Below are 11839 nucleotides of genomic sequence, written 5' to 3'. Positions count from 1 at the left end.
AAATCCTTAACATACAATTCGGATTAGATGAAGTGTTCATCCATTTCAGAAATATTTACTGCATCAGTTATGTACAAATGATTATAAACTAGTTGAAATACAGAAAACAATTTTAAGAAAATTGAAAAAATATTATTTCAATCTATATATTTTAAACATTTAAATGATTCGGAAAATAGTTAAAAAATAAGCAATCGGAAATGTATTTTATCTTATATCTTAAATATATTTATGAATGCACTAACAATGCCTCTGAGATTATCCAATACTAAAACTAAACTTCATTCAAAGTATCATTCATATACGTATATCTCAAGGTCTTGCTTGATACTGGGGTGCATTGTTTTGCATTTACTGGTATACCACAAAATCTCGAAGGTTGAGTTCCAGCATCTGAAGTGACCATTCAGAATCCTTCTACTATGTCACTGTAAAGTTCAAGTTATTCAGTACTTTTTTGTCAGCAAGTTTAACATTTGATAAAGATCGCATAAAGAATTTAAACCGGGCTGTTTGGTACCTACAGTCAAGTTCCACGATATGTTGATGAATGTTCAACATGGAAACTAGTATGCGGTAGAGGATATCCGGAAGACTGAATGGCATGGGATCCTTCGGGATTATTGATGCCAACACTTTTAAATACAGCTCAAGCCGATGATCTGTGACGTGAGGATTGTTGCCCTTTTTCATTATCACGCATGTACAGACTCAATCAAACCGAGTCTGCATTTTCATGTAATTTTGTCGTGATTAATACTTCCGAGGGATCACACTACATTGACAATAGGAGGAATTATGTTATTCCTTAAGCACATCTATTACTGTTGCCACAAGTACTGGTACAAGAACGATGATCCATCGTGCAACAGGACCAATTTAGCCACTCAGTGAAAATAGGAGTCAGTCTGGGATCACGGGGGAGGAACTGTTACACGAAGGGTGGAGTTCTTATGATAACTTCTTTGGAGTTCTTATGATAACTGACACGGAGTTCCTGGAAAACGTTACGGATTTTTGTGGAATTTTTTTCTATATACTTGGAGGACTCGCGTGAAAAATGGTCATTTGACATTATAAAACCGAACGATTGCACTAATTGTTTCTGTGTATACTGTTCGTCAACTATAGTTTTATGTCATATGTTAACGCTGAATTTACAGCAACTACAGAGAAATATATAAGTCGCATAATAGACATGCATATCGTTATTATGACAACGTTAAGTTAATATGCGGTATATAGCTTGGTGTGTAAATAATTTTGTCACGTAAATTTTTAGGTAACTGACTTTTTTTCAGGATTCGGCTGTCAGAAAACCCCAAATCTTTGAAGAAAAGATTGAACATGAAAGTGCTTTGGTGTATAGTCTACAGAGGATAAACAGGTGACAGGCTATCTTCAGGAAAACCTGAATCAGCGGTCACCTGTATTCAGCAGTAACATTGCTTAAACCGCCAAGCAAAAATTATTAAAAACTTACACTTTTTTCTCAGTTACATGTTTTAAGCAACCGCCTTTCTTAAGCAGATAATATATAGTTGGGCTTCCCACAAGAAGCCGCTAAGTAATTTGTATCATTTTATACAATAAACAACAAGTATATAACCGCGATACTCTTCACACCCATGCACCCGAAATGTAAAAATGTCTATTTTTCACGCAAGTTCTCCAAGTACATGTATATAGAAAAGTTTTCCAGGAACTACGTGACAGTTATCATAAGAACTCCATCTTTCGTGTAACAGTTCCTCCCCCGTGGGAATGGCCACTATCAGACTTCAAATCAACGAGAATTCTCAATAAATTAGTAAGGACTTGACAAAGAATTAAGCATAAATATTGTTTAACGATGTCAAAGGGTTATCTTAAATATGCCAAAAAGAAAGCAATCAGCCATCCATACAACATTGAAATACGGTAAATGTACACAATTAATTATTAATGTTATTTCTTTGGTTTCTTCATCAATTTTGTTCAGTCAAGTTTATCCAACTAATGCAACAAATGCAAAAGAAGTTGTTTATTAACCACGACGCAATTTTTCAAGGTGTGCAGAAGTATTTATGGAAGTATACATGTATGTCTTTTGCTTCATACGTCGAAGGCCCTTGTTCTTTTACAGACACATAGCACATTGCAAACCCGTGACAAGTTCCTGCTTTTGAAGTCTTGCCAGTGTATGTGAAAGAGAATAAAGAAAACTAGCTTAATACAGAAAATTAATAAGACCCAACAAGTCTAGATAAGTGATCAGGAGTATTTCCCCCTTTAACAGCTGCATAGCTAGGATATATCACTATCAGATAAGATGTGCCTAGCTGGTTAGCGTTACGAGTAATGAGCTATAATTCTAAACTCTTGTCGATTTACAACAGATCATAGTCTAAATAATTACTCCGGTCCCTCGCCAATAACTATAACCGTTTTGAGTTTATGCAAGCCAAAAGTATACAGTCGCATATTAAGCAATTAGGCACAGTAACGCTGATTATAATACGAGCAACTGTATTTTTTAAATCAATGAACGATATAAACTCATGAGTTTTACAAATTTATATTGCAAACAAGATTTTCTAGGTTGGAATCTAGCATCACAATTTACATGGTAGATCATCGTTTCGTATGATAGTACACTAGAACGGAAACTATAGGACAAACGCCTTCTAGAGCTTTAACACATTCACAGATAGTAGAAACAGAGGGCAAAACAACAAAAACAAGACTTGTGTATTTCATTTTATTTGATAAAATGGTATCAATGAAAAGAACTGCAAATAGAGAATTTTTAAGTTCTAACACTGAACATTCTATATAGGGAATTTATTTGTACATAAAGCTACAAATTGAGTTACAAATGAATTGAAAATCGTGCTCTTATTTATTCACTTGACAAAACAATATTACTTGTAATTGATGTTAAAGCAAAATAATATTGTTATATTTTCATGTCATTGATTTATAAACAACTGCATCTAAATTTCTTCTAGAAAACAGTCAAATCTGCTTCATCATTAGTTGACACATCCATAAAACTTTAACCAGATGGATATTACAGTTATAGTAATTTACTTATTTACAATATTTAGTATAATGTACTGCAAAAGTCCAACTCATATTTCTAACTTTTTTTACATCTAATAACACTTCATAGAAACAATGCAGTTCTCAATCATTAAAGCTGATAAAAAAAACATTAATAAACAAAAAATAAGCATAAAATAATAGCACTTTCACCATGCACCAAATAAATATACACAAATGTATTGTGTTACTAAAGTTAATAATTTATCTATTAAGCATTTAGGTTGATAAATGGGTAGTTTTATAAACTGAAGCCTGAAAGAATTTACTAAATATGCTGTAGTACTTCAAAACATTTATACCAAAGTTTATCAATATTCAACTTCAAAGTTAATCAATATTCAACTTCAAAGTTTACCAACATTAAATGTTTAAGTTCACCAATATTTAACTTCAAAGTTCACCAATATTAAACTTTAAAGTTTGCTAACATTATCTTCGAAGTTCAGCAATATAAAACTTTAAAGTTTTCCAACAATGAACTTCAAAGTTTACCAATTTTAACTTCATTACCATTTATGCTAATAGTAAATGACTTTATATCTTTTCAATATCAACACGTAATGTGTTAAAATGATAAATATTTGTATAACTAAACATAATGGGATGAACTACAAAAGTGATATGAATTCTGTCTCATCTAATGAATTATTATAAAGTTTTTATATTCCAATGATAGACACTGTATTTCCTTAATAAAAACAAACTTTAAGTAAACCAAATTAATTAATCTTCAGATTTAAGTTGTAACAATAATTAATACTAAATTTTCTTACAGTTTTTTTTTTATTATATTGGATTAAAACAACATAATATTACAAGTGCATCACATTCACCAACTCACTGATGGATGAATTTTTGGTCAAATTATAACATGGTCCTCTTTTAAAACATTGCAAAAAGTAAGCAGAAATCATCTTATTCGCACACATTGTTATATCTTTTTATATTTAATATGTTTTATATCTAATAAAATTCAGTTACCTATAACAAGCATCAAGTAAATCTTACAATAAAAAAAAATACAAAAAAAACCCTCAACATTGTCCAGAAAACCATATGCTATAACCATGTTTTTGTTTTACAATCGTTTTAATTGTTTATACTATGAATAACATGACAATTTGTTTGTGTTTGAAAATATAACTTGCATACGTAACATATTAATATAACAAGAAAATACATATTTTTACAAGTATATATTAATTTTGCTATCAATTGTGCTGATCACAACAAACATATGCTACAGCATTTTATAATAATCTTGATATAATATTGCTGAATTATAGTAAATAATTTAATGTGATAGTCCAATGTGATAAATGCATTCCTAATGTGGAGATTTATATTGGTCATTGAAAATTGTAAACAATGTGCAACAGTGAAACAACAACTTATATGTTGTAGAGCCAAACTATGATAATGATGTACAAAGCTATGTTCACTCATTTAATGTTTAATGCCTTTTTCCAAATATTGCACTTTTGTTACATCAAAACCTTCTGTACAATATCTATAGATCTATCGCTAATGTTTATGTGTAATATATATGTATTTACTATAGTACAAATACAAATGTTACATCATGTAAACTTAAAACAACAATGCCTTTGTTAATGAACATTTTGGTAATAAAGTTACTTCTAAAGCAGACTCCTAGAATCTCACACAAACTGCTTCATTACCCTAAACCTTTCATTTTCATCCTCCACTTATCTTAACTCTTCAATCAGTTTTATTACAAAGTAATTAAGTATGCATTACTCATATCACAACAGGAAGTGCTTTAATTGTATGTTAGATATAGGTTACAATTATTAACTGTTAGATTGTTAGCAGTGATGCTATAACAGCCTTCAGTTATTGAGAACAGACCCAGGTCTTATAATCAGTCTGATTAGGCTCTATACCATTGGTTGCTTACATTTTGTATTTTATTATAAAAATTCCACCATAATAATAATAAACAACTCCAAATTTAAAGCAGGACAAGCCCATTATACAAATTCAGCAAGGTGAAACTTAAATAAGAGCTGTCTGTAACACAACATGCTTGACTATTCTCAGTTCTTGACTGTAAGGAAAGGGGCATTACTCTGTAAAAAGTAAGTCAAGAGTTATGGGACCTGGCCTCGAAGTTATAAAAACCTTTTCCTGAGTTCTAGCTCAAATCTCAGAATTTTCATTGGTCAGTGTACATTGGCAATTTCTGACCAATTAAATACCTGAGATCTGAGTTTGAGCTTGGCGAATTTCTTTATAACCTCGGACCCAGTTCTCATCATGTAAGAAAATCACAGAGAACAAGTGTGCGAAGTTTCAGCCTATTCCATTCTGTAGTTTTGAAGTTACCAACTTGCATGCAAAAACTTAACCAAAGAGTTGTGGTGATGCCATTGCTGTGGCTGGGTGAGTATAACAGCTCTCACTATTCTTTGAATAGTCAAGCATAAAGATTAAAGATGTTACACGATATGTAGATTATGTTGCAATGGTGATCTTGTGCTGCCTTTTATTGTAAATTTTTGTACATATCTTCTATCTGTGTCTTGAAGAAAACTTTTAGCTCATTTCTCTTTGCTTTAAATGTTGGAGTAAGAAGTTGATTTTCAACAGAGAACAACTCCGGATGTAAATAAATATCTTTTGCCTGGAAACAAATCATGATAATTTTACTTATAAATAAAATGACTTGTTGATATGACATAAATAAAAGTATTTCTTATGAGTAAAGGATTGAACAAACATTCTTTAGTCAACTTGATATTTTTCACGTATACCTAGACATGATGTAACAAAATCAAAATAGCATGTTTTCCTGAAAAAGCATTTGCTATTTTAGTAAGGTTTCTACCTTTCTTTTACTTATTTCAATATTTAAACTAGATATCATGCATTTCAAATTGTTCAAAATCAAAACAACCAGTATTTGGTGGTTGCTCATTATTATCTATTTTTTATTAAGTTTGTTGTTTATTATTATAGTTCACTTTACAATATTTACTAATACACCTTAGTGCAGTAACGGAATAAGTTCTAGATTTAATGTGAGTTAATCAGTTATTACACTAAGGTGACAATATGTTAACATTTTATACCTGTTCAAATGAAGCTAATCCTCCTTTCTTTCCAACACTTGTAATGTCATCTAATATTGCTTTCTTAATATCCTGTCAATGGTAAATAACATGTCTTAAATTAAACATGAAATAAATCACAAACATCCGAAATCTTTGTTTCATTCTAATTGTCATTCTTGTTTTCTGTTTCAAGTTTTATAAGGTAAACAGTGGTTCATCTCCTGGTGTAATACTTAACGGTACTGGTATATTTTCAATGGTTTGTTTTGCTAAACTGTGCCTACATACTGACAAGTTTCCAAAACGATAGACATATAGTTTAGATGATTTGTTTTTTTCCCCTAAACTACGGATGCATTTCAAGCATAATGTAATCTACTTGTATTTGTACAATATATGTTCCGTAATTTAGACAAGTTATTATGTATACATGAAGTTGTTTATGTACCAGGGCCTTTTCCAGCTATTAATTGGGAAATATTATTAATCATTATGGGAAATTTGAGATAATATAATATCTATGTTATATATGAGCAGCATCACGACAAAACCAACATAACGGGTTTGCGACCAGCATGGATCCTGATCAGACTGCGCCGATGCACAGCATGGATCCAGACCAGCCTGCCCATCCGTGCAGTCTGATCAGGATCCATGCTGTTCGCTATCAGTTTGTAAGCGAACAGCATGGATCCTGATCAGACTGCGCCAATGCGCAGGCTGGTCTGGATGCATGCTGGTTGCAAACGCACTATGTTGGTTTTGTCGTGACGCCGCTCATATGTCTTTTAAAGTTTTAACATGTGTATGATCATATAACTTGCCACTACTTTAATAAGAATTAAGTTAAATCAGTTCAATTTTTCTCAGAATTAGAAACACTTTTTTCTGGCTACTGTTGGGATTTTTTTTAATAAGAAATAAAAGAGGCTATTTTGGATTGGGAATGGGCCCTTATTTCGGACCCAGGTGATAAGGAATGCCCTGTGTACTTGAATATCAACTCAGGTCATTTAAAGACTGGCTACATATTATAATAACTTTGTAATTTACCTCATTTTTACACAATTCTTCCATGCTTACAGACAGGTTGAATTTTTCCTTGGCATACCCAGGAAGAGTGTCTGGATCAGGTACAATGATAGCAACCAGACTTGACTGTAATAAATATACAACACTATGGTAATGAAAAAACATATTAAAAAATCTAAAAATGTAGCTCATATTGCAATAAAAAGTTTGTTTTTTAAATTGTGAAAACTATATTTTTAAAATGACGAAATTGTTTTTTGATGTATCTATTGATTTTTTTTTTCTGAAAGAAGAATATATCTTGTCCAATTTTCCACAGTGAACGTAAGTTAAGTTATGGATACAACACTGGCATAATATAAAACTACTATAATTCATGAGTTACTAATTCAACCTTATGTGATTTAACTTATGCTATTTAAGGCATATCCCAGACACATGATCATGTCTCACTTATATACTGACCTTTAAGCTTTCACCATGTATAAAGACTTGAGCAACGAGGGTAGATCTAACATACACATTCTCAATCTTCTCTGGAGCAATATACTCTCCCTGTGCTAGTTTGAAAATGTTCTTCTTTCTATCTATGATCTTTAAACATCCATTCTGAATAAATATAACAAATAATAATAATAATTTACAAGAAATAAAATGTTTGTTTGGTTCTACTGCACACCAACAAAATTTGGGTCATAGAGCGCCAAAACAGGAAATATTATTTTGGCTAACCTCAAGTGTTATAAACTTAAAGCAATATCAGGGGTCAAAACCAATTCATCTACTTGAGCTAAGAGACACATAGACTTCAGTTATTCAAACTCATTTAGTTGCCTCTTATGATAATGCAGGGATAAATATTGGCTCTAATTCTGAGGCCTCAACTTTTAAGGCAATCTCTCAGCCACAAGGGGGTAATAAAATGTAACTTATGTTACACAACTGATGTTACAAATCTGGTAGAAACTTAGTAAATTAACATTCATTATGATGTCTTCACATAAAAACTAACATATCAATGCACTGGAAAATAATAATGTTCAAAATGCTGTAAGGAAGCAAGTGAAAACTATGATATGTATAAGATTTTAGGATTGTTTGTTTTTCTCTACCTTTCTTAATATCTGACATACCACTGTAATAATTTTATTATATAAACAGTTTAAAGTAAAAGAGGTAATAAAACCTACCGGCATCCACTGGCCAATATCTCCAGAGTGTAACCAACCATCTTCATCCATTGCTTCCTTGGTCTTCTCTGGGTCCTTCAAATAACCTTTGAACACATTTGGTCCCTTTATACACACCTACATCATACAATCATTATACTGATTTTAACACTGTTACATACAAAAAAAGTTTAATTTCTTTTTTTCCGAAATATGAAGTATATACATTACTTTTAATATGAAAATAAAAGCCATCAAACCAACCTTTACCTGCAATGATTTTCCTTTTAACTATCAAAAAATAAAAGTACCAATGCACATTACACTTAATTATAAAATTGTTTTACTATACCTCTCCTTTGTCATCTTTGGCCATGTAGTTCATGTCCGGAACATCTACCAACTTTACGTAGTTACATCTCAATGGTGGACCAACATTTCCTACACAAAAGGAAGAGCATAAATAAATATATACATGTACTGTTCACTTTCAAAGGCACATAGGTACTGAATAATACATGTGTGTATACAAATATGAAAGGTAAAGACCTGTGGTGAGATTTTAACATGACAACGACAGAAAATTTATTCTAAGAGGAAGAGAGACTGATGATGTTTAGCAAAATGGTTCCTTCTCAGAGAATGGCTAGTGTGTAGCAAGGTCACATGTAATATAAAGGGATGTTCAAAAGGCAGACAGAAAATCGAGAAAGGTTTTAGTCCTACAACACTATTTCAGGAACAATTTGTCTATGGTAATAAATGTACTGTCATAAAATTTGTTATAAACTTACCAATTTCCCCATCACCAGGTACCTGTAGACTACAGATAGCAGAACATTCTGTCTGACCATATCCTTCCAATACCTGAATAATGTTACCATTTCATAAATATCAACCTTATTTTGATATAGAAACATAATTTTGCATGCAAAATGTTATACTCCTGTCAAAGTAGTACTCACAAGTCACAGGTAGATATACTGTACAATGTGTAAAATAAATTACATTTAAAGAAAATCTATGCCAAATTCAAAGCTGATTATTATTCAATATTTACATGAATTTTTACAATTAGAATATTTAGAATATTTACAATATTTACAGTTCAAGTGTTTAAATTATATGGATTCATTCAAGGTTAGATAGAAACATCTGTTTGATATGTTTATGCCATTTTCTTTGTTATTTATCAACTGATGAAGCTTATAAAAGCCAAACATGTTTTGATAAATTAAGTTAGTTTTTGATCTATTTATCCTACATAGAAACAGGTAGAAAAATTCGAGCTGCACAAGGGGCAGTTAATTAGCAGTAAGCAAATTTTACGATTTGACTTCAAGAGCTTCCTTACATTGATATTAAGATCAAGTATTTACATTGATTAAAACACTCATTTGAATATTAAAAAAGGTTAAAAATGTTTGTATTATGTTATTAAAATAAAACATAAGTACATACAGGACATCCAGCACAACATCTGAGGAACATGAGTATTTTAGGAGAGAGTGGAGCTGATCCTGTGGTTATCAATCTGACTTTACCACCTAGTGTCTGCTGTACTTTACTGAACACAAGTTTGTCCCACCAGGAATCACTTCGGATTATACCACTGTAATATAGCACATTTATCATCATTAATGATGACTATGATGATGATGATAATAATAAGATTGTGATGATGATGATGATGATATGTGGTAATAATGATACATCTGGAAAAAGTGTGATCCATTGGAAGCATTAATCACAACAAAATTACATGAAAATTGCAAATTAGGTTTCATTGAGTCTGTACATAAACCATTTATTTGTAAACCTTTTCTTATCATCACAAAACATTTGTCTTTTTCTTTCCAATTCTTTTTGAATGATGATGATGGTAATATAAATTAGTTTTTTTGTTTACAATAAATAAACCATACTGTTCATAACAAAGTACATACACTACTGTGTTTTATCATAATATTCATGCTATTTAAAGTTACTAAAGCATAACAATTTTCATTTTTAACTGTCGGAAATCATTCAGCTGGTACATTTCTGTTTTAATCATTACAAGTTACATGGTAACTAGTGTACAGGATTTAATATAAGTATAAAATTCTATGAGGTAAATGTTCACTGTTCCAAGACAGATCACCTGACTACCCCTGTATCATATCATTGATGATGAGCCAACTATAGCAATATCTGACAATATTTAAAATATTAAATTTATCTCTCATCTGAAAATCATGTGGCGTTAAATATTTATTACCATTCTTATACCTATCTTTCTCATACAAAAATGTACCACATTTCATATACTTTAAAAGAGTAGCTACATTTAATGAAATATATGAAATATTTTCATAAAATCTTTAAACAGCAGATTTCTGGACAGCAGATATATAGCTTTATACACTTTTAACAACATAAATAAGTAACTGAATCATAAATATAAACCATTTATATCAAAACATACATATTGTATTACAACATACTATTGATATCAAGGAAGTTTTCTATCTTTTTATTATGATATATTGACGATATTTGACTCACCCTTTAACTTCCTTTTCTTTAGATGACAATGCCCATGCAAGCATTCTTGACTTTACTGCACTAGCACTTGCTCCTGCCATCACCTGAAATAAATATTTTGATTTACATGTAATTTTAATAATTTTGCATAAAAAACATGTAACATAAAATAAAGGAAATAACAAAGTAACTTACGATGAAGAGTCTTGAAATGATATAAATCTCTGGAGAGCTATACCCTTATTCTAATAATTGTTTTAAAGCTGCATGCCTCCAGATGAGCGAAAAATATTTCAAGAAAATCAATGGTGAGAAAAATGTATGATTTTAATCAAAGTAAAAATATTTAAGACTCAAGTAATATTTTAAACAATATGATTTTTATCTATTAAATTTCATGTCATTTTTTATTTTTGCATGATACTGCCCAATATGTTGTATGGAAAACCAACAATCTTTGTGATTAAGCCATTGGGCATTTCAACTCTTAAACAGTTCAATATTATATGGTAAACACAAATTTCATAAAATGACAATGTATAGTAATTATACCCAACATACCTTATCATAAACCCTGTTGAGTAATCTTGGTACAGAAGGGAATACTGTAGGTTGTAATTCTTTAATATCATCTAACAACTTCCTCACATCTCCCTGGAAAAACCCAATCCTTCCTCCACCAGAATACATGCATGCCTGCAATATTAAATGTATGTGATGATGATATATTTTATATTTCATGTACTAGTAACTATATTGTGTAAATTACATTATACCATCATAACCTTAGATAATTGTTATCAAATTTCTTTAGTGACAAAATGTGTGAAGTTTTTTTTAAAATTAACTAATGACTTGACTCAAGTCAGATCTTAGAAAACTGATAAAACTCGAATATGTATATAAAACTCATACTTTAAATGTTTTATGTCTGAACATTTATTCATT

At 30.8% G+C, this 11839-nt stretch overlaps 1 protein-coding gene across 4 annotated transcripts in view; it reads right to left on the bottom strand.

Moving 5' to 3' along the window:
• Positions 1-4159: 4159 nt before the first annotated feature.
• The window catches only part of LOC132719795 (long-chain-fatty-acid--CoA ligase 1-like), a 36414-nt gene continuing 28734 nt past the window's right edge, over positions 4160-11839 (bottom strand). For all 4 annotated transcript variants that reach the window (XM_060703699.1, XM_060703700.1, XM_060703698.1 and 1 more), the window contains 10 exons: positions 11453-11587; positions 10913-10995; positions 9827-9977; positions 9160-9232; positions 8718-8806; positions 8387-8503; positions 7662-7805; positions 7218-7322; positions 6183-6254; positions 4160-5734 (listed from right to left, as the gene is read on the bottom strand). In XM_060703699.1, the coding sequence (XP_060559682.1) occupies positions 5597-5734; positions 6183-6254; positions 7218-7322; positions 7662-7805; positions 8387-8503; positions 8718-8806; positions 9160-9232; positions 9827-9977; positions 10913-10995; positions 11453-11587 (1107 nt within the window). In that variant the 3' untranslated portion in view covers positions 4160-5596. The remainder of the gene's footprint in view (positions 5735-6182; positions 6255-7217; positions 7323-7661; positions 7806-8386; positions 8504-8717; positions 8807-9159; positions 9233-9826; positions 9978-10912; positions 10996-11452; positions 11588-11839) is intronic.

This window comes from Ruditapes philippinarum, unplaced genomic scaffold (genome assembly GCF_026571515.1).
Source record: "Ruditapes philippinarum isolate M1 unplaced genomic scaffold, ASM2657151v2 ctg135_1_1_1_1, whole genome shotgun sequence".
NCBI classification, from domain to species: domain Eukaryota; kingdom Metazoa; phylum Mollusca; class Bivalvia; order Venerida; family Veneridae; genus Ruditapes; species Ruditapes philippinarum.
This window is presented reverse-complemented; position numbering and strand designations above follow the sequence as displayed.